Here is a 12,047-nt window from a genome sequence, read left to right as displayed (position 1 = left end):
AATTCAAATAATTTTGTATTGGATTCAATACAAAATAGCTGTATTGAGTCCAATACAAATACATTTTTAAATAATATATATATAATTATAGATATATAATATATATGCTACTGTACACCTACATTACATGTTTAACTATTTTTTTAACAGATTTTTGTGTTGTTTTTTAATAATATATTAAATGTATTAATGTAATAAATGTATTAAATACTGGGCATGTTTCAGAGTTATGCCTAAGAAATATAGCCTACAATGTAAAAAAAATTACCCTTTTTTACTAGGGGGGTTAAACTGACCTGAGAGGTACAAACTTCTCATTTTTCAAGGAACCCCTAGCTCCTTCTGGAGGAACCCTGGTTGGGAAACACTGTGCTAGACAGACATTTGATTGATAAATGTCGATGTCTGCACTTTGCAATTTTTTTTTTTTTATTTATGTGATGTGATCAGAGGGCTGCATCTGTATTTGTATATTGTTAATCTGTATTCTTTTTGCTTTTAGGAAGTTTATCGGATCCCAAAGAAGACTCCAGCAGAGAAGGAGCACTGTATGTATAACACATTGCCTATGATTAAAAAATATCACTGCCCTATATTTTTCTAAAATGAAAGGGGTTGTTATAGTGCTGAATTTTAACATGTGAGTATTGCAGACATTTGTTTAGGAATGTTAGGAGTGTTCAGTAATTGAAAATCAATAAATTGCATTTATTACCCCACAGTCACCAGTTGACCTAGAACAACCTGACTTCTATTATGACATAAAAAAATGTATATACATACTTGTATATACATCATACCCCTGTCTAGCATTAATACGGAATTAAAACAAGAATAAAAACTGTACGCTACCTATATTATATTTTATATTCTCTCAATTTGAGAAGCAATATAGTGCAATAACTCTGCAGCATCCCTGATCAGAAAGTCCAATCACCGTATGTACTGTGAAAAATATTTTGCTGGTACAGTGTAAATATGTGTATGTATGTACTCATCATACAAGGAAACAAACATTGATACACAATGATAATAATTAGATTCTCTCCCTGTCATCATTTGGCAGAAAAACTTTAAGGCCCGGGTTCCCTGAAAAGATAAAGCTTACTACATTTGCCCCATGGATGTTGGTCCCTACAATTTCCCAGCTGGGATGTCACCAGTAGAGGGCAGTCTTGTATGTTGAGCGCTGGCCCTTTAACTACACTGTAATTTTATTTTTTTTGCTATTACACTTTTGCTGTTTTCCATATTGTGCAGATGACAGGCACAGAGAGTACACTGGAGGCAACTATTCGACACCAAACTCAAAGAGCCAGACTCGGGAGCGGGACTCTGAACGCCAGAGCCAAAGGAAGCGAAAGCAGTCACCATCTCCACCGTCATTCTATGAGCGCAGCGCAAAAAGAGGAGAGGACAGGTAAGGAGTCGGCATGTTCCTTTATCACCTGAACAATCAGCCAAGTCACTCTGATCCTCACTTCAGGTAGTGTACACAATCAGAGTGAAAAGAGAACAGGTCACCTAGCATTTCTGAGATGCTACACCTGTCATGTCTGATGCTCACAATCACCTGGACTTGTTCTGTAATGTTAAATATGTTTCCTTCCTCTAAGTAGTGTGTTTAATTTTTATGAAATGTCAGAAATATACTGGTGAAATGTCTTCCACAATACAGAACACGTCCAGATGAATGAGACCAATTACTACTAGCTATGTCATGAGCCGAATAAGTGGGAACTTTCAGACATCCAAGAAGTGGAGTTTCTACATCAAAATTTGTGCAGTTTAGTTTAGCCCACTCCACTTAGACCATTCATGACCTCAGATTTTATTTCAGCAGGTATGACACTCCGGCTACCTCCAAGAAGAAGAGTCGTCTTCAAGACCGAAATAAACTGTCCACAGAGGAGCGCAGGAAGTTGTTTGAGCAAGAAGTGGCACAGCGTGAGGCCCAAAAGCAGCAGCAACAGATGCAGAACATTGGCATTACCTCCCCCATTTCTTATGAGTCTATTCCCTATGGAACCCCACTACCCCCACCTTACATGACTTATCCCCAAGGCTACCCCATGCAGTCTTTCTTGGACCCCACCAATCCTAATGTAGGGAAGGTTCTGCTGCCCACTCCACCCATGGACGGGGTCAATTCTCCCAACAGCTATGACCCCTCACAAGGGATGGTCAATTCGGCTATGATGACTCCACAGCCGGTCCCAGTGGTACAACATGTAGCAGCCCCCATGGATGTCTCCACCCAGCAGTATGCAACCCAGCCTGAGGCTTTGGTCCCGCAGGACCCTAATGTGAATGTAATGACAGTAGCACCCCCTAGTGCAGTGCCAGCTCAAACCTATGGAGCCTGGGACCCCAAACAGCCAGCGGTGACTGTTCAACAGCATCAGGCCCAGCCTCCGTACCCACCTCCTCCTGCCCAGCCTGCAATCTACTACTCTGGACAGGCCTGTTCAGCTATGTATGGCGTAGCAGCTGCCTACCCTCAGACCACACAACCTATGGTGCAGGTAAGAGTCAACTTTTTTTTTTGCTGCTAGTTGCTTTTGTAAACACCTGACTTGACATACAGGAATTGGATAATGCCCACAAAACATGGAGCTGATGCAGACAACAAACTGCTGCAACTTGACTGGCAAAGCCCATTTCATTTTTTATATTGGGTTTTCTATATCTGGAAATCCGTGTTCGACTAGATTAGTTGCACATCAGGACCTCATAAACCCTTCACACAAACACAATGCTGCCACTACATTAATGCCAACATTTTTGGCCATAAAGTGTGGGTGCACCTTGGAGTATTATTGGGCTTTGTCCAACACCAATATTCAGGTTTAATGATTAGATATTGAATTGTAAAAAGTGCCCTGCTATTGTGTGTTAGAAATTTTGCACCAAAATTATTTTTGTAGAAATAGCAAAAGCCTAAGGCATCAGTCGCGGCTTTACAAGAAACATACCTGAAGTCCATCAGCGTCTCATTGTCCTTTGTTACTTTCAGTATAATAAATTTAGTTTCCCTGTCTGTGACTTGGCCGCAGTCTCCTCAGTTTTGCATTTTTGTGTGTTTATCACTGAGGAAGGTTTATTAATATTTCTGTGTTATGTTTTCATGACTTTCTATAATTAGTTTGCTGCGCCAGATGTTACAATTTTAGTATTTAGACCTAACATGGGATGTTTTACAGCCCCAATGTAGATGTAACAGCTGTTACGCTATGTGTAGTATTGCGATGTTTTGAGTGTAAAATCTGAGGATTGGCTTCAGGGAAACTCGGGAGCGTCCGAAGATACACAACACTCCGTGTCGCTGCCAAATGTTTAGGGTTTATTTCCTCCGTTTTCTAAAACTTGGCTAAAAAAAGCAGCTAATATAACAAAACCAGGACAACACCTTAATGTTCTTTCTTGGCTTGCTCTAAATAATAGATTCCGCCTGTACAAAGTCCATCTGCACTCAAGGCAAAGCAACAAATCCATATAAAGTTTACACAAAGATGTAACTTTTTTCCTTAGTTTTGGAGAACGATTAGATCTCCTGTTTAGTTTTAACTCTATGGAGCTCCCAGATTTCTTATTTATTTCTGTCCTGGTGATCCGGTTTTAGAAGAAGTGAGGGGAAATATGCAGCCACAAACTAAGCTCGATGGGTTTTAGCTCCCACATCCTCTAATAAAGAAAAGCATTTTTAAATTTTAGTTGTATTGCAGTTTTTTCCCCACTTCCTGTCTAATGGAAATGTTCTGCGGATGAGAGGAAGTGAGGGTAAATCTCTCTAAAGGAGCTTGGATACAAGTAAATACTTAATGGAGGTTCTACTCTTTCCCCACTCTGTCATAATCTAGGAAAACCATTTGGGCCTTAAAGCAGAATTCAAACTCAAAACCATTCCAATCAGGTTGTTTATTGCAGATTTCCCTTCTGCAATAAAATAACCTTACCTGCCTGATCACAGTATTTTAAAAACTCACCTGTCCCCATTGCATTGCAAGGCTCCACCATCTTTTTTTCCTTTTCTCCCTTGTTTCGATCTTCAGCCATCCTCATTGGCCAGAGTGATGTAGACAGCACGGTGGCTCAGTGGTTAGCACTCTGGCCTTTGCAGCGCTAGGTCCCAGGTTCAATTCCCAGCCAGGACATTATCTGCATGGAGTTTGCAGGTTCTGTTCTCCCCATGTCTGCGTGGGTTTCCTCCGTGTACTCCGGTTTCCTCCCACATTCCAAAAAATGAGGTTAATTAGCTTCTCCCTAAAAAAAAATTGACATTGGACATGAATAATAACATATGACTATGGTAGGGACATTAGATTGTGAGCTCCTTTGAAGGACAGAGAGTTAGTGACACGACTATGGACTTTGTACAGCACTGCGTAATATGATGGCGCTATATAAATACTGTATAATAATAAAAATAATGTAAAGTGGGAGTCTATTCAGTCCTGGCAGGTGCAGGGGAAGCCGGGTGCATGTACAGCTCACCGATATTTGGGGACAGTGATCAGACCGGTAGGTAAATTTTTTTGTAGAAGAGGCAACACCTGTCCCTTTCCTGTATTAAAGCTTTGTCTAAATGCAGATTTTGAAAATGGAACTTTAGTTCCACAATAACCCCCCCCCCCCCCTTACAGCTCTATCTATCTGAGGTTTAGGGAGGTTTCAAGTCCTGTTTGTGCTACAAGTCCCTGGAGTTGTAGTTTACACAGGCCTTTGGAAGTCCTGGACTCTTAAATGGCCCAGTGCTGTAACATAGAACAATTCCAATACTTCTTTATATTTGTAAGTGAATGATGGGTATATCCTGTTTCCAAACAAAGTACCAGGGGAAATGGAGAGAAGTATATGCTTCTAGGGATGGGTTACACTAAAGCAAACCTTTTTGGTTTGTAATAATATAAATTTGTGAAGTTATTATTTTAGCACATCTAAAGCATGTTTAGTTTTAGGGGTCATTCACTAAAATACTGAAATTCTGTTTGTTCAGAGTTACGCACAGCCCGGCCTGCAGTACATGCCAGGACAGATGTACACTCCTCACCCACAGGGTGTCGTCATGCAGCAACCTCCACCTGTGGCTGCCATCGTCCCTCCCGGACAACCACCAGCACTGCAGCAGGTTTGGATTGATCAGATTTTTCTTAGTCCTTTGGTTACTCCTATCTGGTATCCATATACCTAACCAGCTTGTATATGTTTATTTACAGCCTGAGATGGGATTGACTGGTAATAACATTATGGACCTTCCTCCACCTTCCCCACCCAAACCTAAAACCATTGTACTTCCTCCCAGTTGGAAGACTGCACGGGATCCAGAGGGAAAAATTTACTATTACCATGTAATAACCAGGTGAGCTGACAATGGACACCAAGTAGAAATATAAGACATTTTAATTTTCAGGATATTATTTTGTGTCTGTTGTTGCAGGGAGAGAGTGCCTGGGAAAGGGGTAGAAGGTGTCTACATATGTCCCGGATTTCTCACCTCTGCACTGTCATTTTAAAAATCCAATCCAGGATTTTGTGTTCTCCCTGGGGTGCTCAGCCAACATAAAAAGACTGAGCTGGTCAGTCCACCCTGTGCTGCTCTGGGAAGCACATGTACGTGGTGGAGCATGGGGGGGTATGGAGGACTGACCAAGCTCAGTCTTTTGCCCTGCAACTGCCACACCATTTATCTAAAAGTTCATTGCATTACTGCGATTTAAAGGAGAGAGAACATACTCTCTGGGAAATTTGCCAATAAAAGACAATCAGAGGGCAAAGCTGTAGTCACCGGTTTTGCTGTTATCTTGCAGCTGATCTTTTCCCTATTACATGCCTTGTTCTGTACTTTGTAAAGGGGGCCTTTTAGGTTGGATCAGGTCCTTGCTTTTTCATGGTCACCCGTGATTACCAAAGATCTGCTGACTGGCAAAGTAATTGGGAAGCAGCAAAAGAAGTGGAACTACAGATTTCTAAATGTTTGAGTGCAGCAGGGAGATCCATGCACTTTAGGTCCCCTGATACAGCTTCCACTCCAACAAGAAGAACCTTTAGCAGCAAAAATGTGACACATCTCCCACAGTATCTGGTAGGAGTAGCACCATGAATGATCTCAATCTGCAGGTATTCAGCTATGAGGCCACAGAACAGGAGTGCCTAGGCACATGAAGTGCATGTCAATTTTTCAGCATATAGACAAAGGGAAATCTTTAAAGGTACCACATAGAAAACCTAAATGTTCTTCAAACAAAGCAAATCTCTGCTCCTTATTTCTGTGTTAGTTACATAGCACTGTTCAATTATCAGAGGTTAGATTGATCCATTCTGTGCAGGGGATTCTCCAGCAAGGTCAGAACTCTGCATGGCTAATGAGTTCCTCAGGGATCCTACTAACATTCTGTTCTGGTAAACCATGTCACCCACATTCTTCAGCCACCCTTCCTCACTTTCTGTGGTTGGTCATTTAGGATACCTAACACTAATTTCGGCTAATAGAGGACCATGGCATGGACCTACTTGAATCCCTGACTGTAGAAGCTTCTTATGTATCAGTCGTATCAGCCTTCCTTGGGTTTTTGGATCCCTTGTTTGCCCTGTAGTCAGGCAGTCAGGTACTTCTAATTGTCCAAGTATGGTAACCACCACTTCTTTTTTTAGTGGAAGTAGAAGGCAGGGTCCATGCAGGCATAAACACAAATGCCAGTAAAGGCAGTTCTGTATTCCCTACATAATAGAAAGAAACATTTCTTCAATCTCTTCTTCCCCCAGTGATCAGACTGCAATATTGTAACTCCATACAAAGTTACCAGGTAAGTGGCTGATCTGTGTAAGAGATTTAATTCAGCCAGGAACTTACACCAGGATTTATATGATTTTGTCACTTCTGAGCCAGCACCTTACTCCAGGATATAGATGGTGACCCTGGATGATGCCTGTACAAAAACTGTAAACTGGGCGGCACAGTGGCTCAGTGGTTAGCACTCTGTCCTTTGCAGCGCTGGGTCTCAAGTTCGAATCTGAGCCAGGACACTATCTGCATGGAGTTTGCAGGTTCTCCCTGTATTTGTGTGGGTTTCCCTTGGGTACTATGGTTTGCTCCCACAATCCAAAAACATGCAGTTAGGTTAATTGGCTTACCACCAAAAAGTTGTCCTTGGACTGTATCAAAGACATATGACTATGGTAGAGACATTAAATTGTGAGCTCCTTTGAAGGACAGCTGACTATGGACTTTTTAGAGCACTAATACCTTGGCGCTATATATAAATACTGGATGTTAATAATAAAATAATAAACTGTCCCCAAGTGTTTATATTTATTTCAGAACTAGGAATTGGCAAGCTTTTGTTGAGGCTGTTGTAGCCCTAAACCAAATTTAGGTCATATTGTGAATGAAATCACCATTCATCTTTAGTGTAGGAAATGTTGTGTTCACATGAAAGAATTTGCCTGATTACCAGTTCACTTTAATCAACTGACTGCATTGTCCCTTCAGGCAAACTCAGTGGGATCCCCCATCTTGGGAAAATGTCGGAGATGAAGCAGGAAGCCTGGATCACGAAGCTGAAATGGACCTGGGAACTCCGACCTACGACGAGAACCCAATGAAGGTGAATAGCTTGCTTTGTGTTATTGTTGCTGGACAGCCAGTGACAGATCAAGAATTTTTATTGATATCATATAAAATATGTCACCAAGCTTAAATCTAAGAAGAACTTCTCATATGAATGCTTACCAGTCCTTGCACCTTGTATTCCGCTCCTCTAACATTCATATGGGGAGAGGAGGTATTTTGTAGTCCAGTACAGACGTAACGGAAGGATTCACCCACCACATCGAAGGGCTGGTGAGCTGATCATGTTAGATTTTTTTTTTGCTTTAGATATGCTTATGGCAATATTATGAATTTATAGTCGCATTGCATAGTCCACCAAGATTCTACAATATTCTCTAGTGTGCATTCCCCCACTTATACCTCATTGCATTATATTGCCTTGCAGGGAGCAGTGCATAGTTTCCTGCAAACATTACCACCCCGTGCCTCCGGTTTTTCAGTACTGAACCTAGCAGTGGGCTGGCACTTATTCATATTCTATGATAGGTGGGGATCAGTCTGCAAGAGTGGCATTCTAAGCAGGCTTTATTTGCATTGAAATCGCTGTAATCTAAAGCTTGAAAGGTGTCAGGCTGGGGAGGAAGGGGCAAGATGATGCTGAACGTCCTCCAGCCAGGAAAGGAGGCGGGCTCCATCTGACTTGCTGCAGTTTCTAATGCACATTGTGAGACGTATAAAGTGTGCAGATGAAATCAGAGGATGAAATTTCTGTGCAGGAGAGGAGACAACTGCAAAGCTGAAGGGGAGGCTGAAAGGCAGATTTAATGAAGGGAGAGGGCAGGAAGGTAATTTTAACCCAAAGATTCCCCATAAAAATTGATTTGCCTAGACCTTACCTTTCAATGCAGCATCATTATCCCCTGATGAAAGGGTCCCCTAGGATCCCTGAAAAGTGTTGCTTGTTTTTACATATTATACTTCATGCTCATAAAGAGCTGTCTTGGAGGGAAAAATTAAATTGGTGAGATGCTTCTGCGTTTTGCATTTCATAGAACTCAAAGTAAGGTAAAATGGGGGAATTTTTTATCTTTTGAACAGGTCCTGTGTTTTCTGGGTTGTTGCTTACTAATGCTCATCAGGTCTTGCTTGTGATTGGTCTATAACTTTCCCTGCTGATGTGAAATAAAAAGCTTGGCCATCTTTATTAGGTGGTGACGGGTCCACTTTACAAATCAGACCTTCAGCAACAGTCAGTACATTTTGTCGTTTCTCCTCAATGCTGATGATTTATCCATTTTAGGGACAACTTTGCATTTAAAGCCGTCGTCCATTAAATGCCCCCCTTCCTTATACGACCTGTTTGATTGGCAGCCACCTACAGAAATCCTTCTCTTTGGCCCTGCTGACCAGTTCTCCATTACCCGGCAGTAGCAGGGCTGGAGGTCTTTCCTCAAATGTTCTTTGTTTTCTCTTTTCAGGTCTAGTTTTGTTGTTTCAGGTTGGGGCCACATTACAGCCACTCTGCTGTAATCCTCTAATCTTAGGCCTCTCTGCCTAATCTACAAATTGTCTTTCTCCTAAAAGCCGTTAAGTGGTTTCTGCATAATGCAAAAGCATATTGCTTCCCCTCCTGGACGCTTTCCTTCTGGATTTTGTTGATTTAACAGACCTCAAATGTGCTCAGCTTTGGTCACCTGCCAGCCCCTAGCTGGTGTGAAGCCACCGGTTCACTTTGGTGTTCTTTCAGTGATATTATCGGAGGTTTGTATAAATGGAGGATGGGGGATTTGAGTGACGGGGGCTAATATGTGACACATTGGGTCTGACGTGTCACAGAAATAAGGCCGCCCCTGTAAGAAACTCTGAGATCAGCTGGTTACCTTCCAGTACTTCGGAGCAGATATCTAACAAGTCCATTAGGTTCAATGCTGACACACACATAGCACGTAGCTATTCTCTGCTCTTCCACTAACCTGACTCCTCTATAATCTATTATGAATGCTACAGCCAGACTTATCCATCCTTCCCACCCACCTACCTACCCCATACACAGCCTTCCCACCTACCCACCCCATACACAGCCTTCCCACCCACCTACCCACCCCATACACAGCCTGCCCACCTACCTACCCCATACACAGCCTTCCCCTCTACCTACCCCATACACAGCCTTACCACCTACCTACCCCATACACAGCCTTCCCACCTACCTACCCCATACCCTCATCCTTCTCCCTCTCTGGGACTTGTAGTGCCAAAGCCACTACAGAGCTGCAGTTTGTCCACAGCTGGGTTAAAACTCCTCTTTAGAAACGAAAACAGTTAACGTCTTTATTTGTGGACAGCGACATGGTGCCAGGAGACGTCAAGCCCTGCACCTCATATATCAGAAGAATTACAGAACGAGCCACAGACAGAGCTATAATCAGCGGAGGTGATAGAGGACCGCAGAGACAGGCAACGCTACCTGGGGGTGCCAGATTCTGAATCGGCTGCCGATATGTGGTAACTGGGGTGTGCAGGACGTGTCCGGCTGACGTCTTCCTTGGCTCATAGAGCATCTCGCTGGTCTGGTATAACTGCCTGCAGGAAAGGCTTCTGCTACTACCAGTAGGATCAGTTTCCTGCCATGTTTCATATTGCATGCAGGCTGCCTTAAAGTAGCTGAAGGTGCTATGATATATCTTCAGTTTTATTATTCATCCTTTCAACGTTTCCTCCATGCAACTAGTAACATGGCTAGAAGAACAATAGGCTGATTTATTAAAGCTCTCCAAGGCTGCAGAGGATACACTTTCATCAGTGAACCTTGGTGATAGGATGTGGCTGATGTGTTACTTTCTATTTATATGGTGCCAACATATTACGTAGCGCTTTACAAAGTCTATAGTCCTATCACTAATTGTCCCTCGAAGGGCTCACAATTTAATGTGAATGTTCCATCCCTAATCACTCCAGTTCGCACAGACTCTTGAAACTGGAGTAAGGGGACAGATTGTGAACCAATATTATTATGATGCAGGATTTATATAGCGCCTACATATTATGTAGCGCTGGACATTAAATAGGGTTTGCAAATGGCAGACAGGGACACAGAAAGAGGAGAGGACCCTGCCCAGAAGAGCTTACAATCTAGGAGGAGGGGGAAGTATCACAGAATAGGAGGGGTGATATGGAATGGTGGGTGAATAGTGAGGGTTTAGAAACAGTGAAAGATAGGTAGGTGAGGCTGAAGCGTTGTGTTTTAAGGGTTTTCTTTTAAATGAGCAGAAAGTAGGAGCAAGCCGAATGAGGTGAAAGACCATTCCAGAGAGTCGGGGCAGCTCTAGAAAAGTCTTGATGGGTATACAATAGCTGTAGAACTGTATCTTTTATAGTTTCTCGTACAAAAGCCAGGGGTTGCTCTGTACAAAAAGGGTTAACCGAAAATTCTTTCAATGCATGCAAAGGTCAAATTTTTCCACAGCTACTGCGCTGGATAATAATACAAAATATAAATTATTAGATAATTATAGGCCGGCTTTAGCCAATGACTTTTCTTTTTAGGTTCTAATTGCGGAAGGGTTATGAAAGTATTTAGTCCCACTTTGCCACATTTGTGGTGCTATAACCTGGAATTAAAGTGGATTGAAATAGGAATTTTTACCATTTCAGTACAAAAGAAGCTGAAAGCTGAACTGCCGGTTTAAAGAAACCAAGAGAATTTTTACATGAAACATTGTGTATGCAAAAATCCTGAATTAAACTTTTTCCCCCACTGTACAACTGTAAGACAGACTGGACCACCCCTGGCTCTTCTTGTGCGGGGTAACTATTCTTGTATCTTCCCCCTCTGTACTAAGGGGATCTGCAGTGCCCCATTCACAGCTTTATACCCTGCACAGGGTATCTGGGGTTTAGCCTTCTCAAGCTTTGCAAATCTGGACCCTTAAACTTTTTGCCCATTGTCCAAATTGGTTAAATTGCTTTAACTTTGCTTGGATTGGGGCAGGTTGTATACAGCAGATTTATGTACAACTTTTGCATGTTATTAGGTAAGGTTTTGTCTACAGCCCTCAATGACAGTCAGGTTTTTGGTTTTAAACCTCTCTAGTGTTGCTTTGTGTTTTTTGGCCATTTTTTTGCCAAATGAAAACAAGAACAGGACTGTGACAAACAGGAAAGGTTTCATTCACAATTGTCCTGTATATATGAGTCCATCCATCTTGCTTCCAATCCTGACAATTTTCCCTATCCTTACCATTAAAATACAGTCTCATAGCTCGATGTCCCGTCCTCCCATCACCATGCTTCACAGTGAGGATGTTCTTCTCAGGGTGATAACTAGTGAGCCCATTCTGCCACACATGAAGATTTCCATGTCATGGCTTTGCCATTTAAGTTTCATCTAATATTCAAGCGTTTATAGTCTCCAAAGTTTAGGCATTTTTGTAGTGTTTTGCTTCTATCTTTTATAGGAACAGCAAGACACCCAAAGACAAGACTCCATCAAGGCAGA

The 12,047-nt window shown here is 42.2% G+C and overlaps 1 protein-coding gene across 2 annotated transcripts in view; it reads left to right on the top strand.

Moving 5' to 3' along the window:
* SETD2 (SET domain containing 2, histone lysine methyltransferase) overlaps window positions 1–12,047 on the top strand; it is a gene marked incomplete at its 3' end in the record, with an annotated part of 31,185 nt that overhangs the window by 15,598 nt on the left and 3,540 nt on the right. The window contains 6 exon segments of one of the 2 annotated variants that reach the window (XM_072413036.1): window positions 503–548; window positions 1,261–1,420; window positions 1,844–2,525; window positions 4,997–5,128; window positions 5,217–5,359; window positions 7,490–7,604. In XM_072413036.1, coding sequence (XP_072269137.1) covers window positions 503–548; window positions 1,261–1,420; window positions 1,844–2,525; window positions 4,997–5,128; window positions 5,217–5,359; window positions 7,490–7,604 — 1,278 coding nt within the window. 2 annotated transcript variants of the gene reach the window in all.

The sequence above is a fragment of the Pyxicephalus adspersus genome, chromosome 5 (assembly GCF_032062135.1).
Source record: "Pyxicephalus adspersus chromosome 5, UCB_Pads_2.0, whole genome shotgun sequence".
NCBI classification, from domain to species: domain Eukaryota; kingdom Metazoa; phylum Chordata; class Amphibia; order Anura; family Pyxicephalidae; genus Pyxicephalus; species Pyxicephalus adspersus.
Note: the sequence above shows the minus strand (reverse complement) of the source record. Positions and strands in the feature narration are given on the sequence as shown.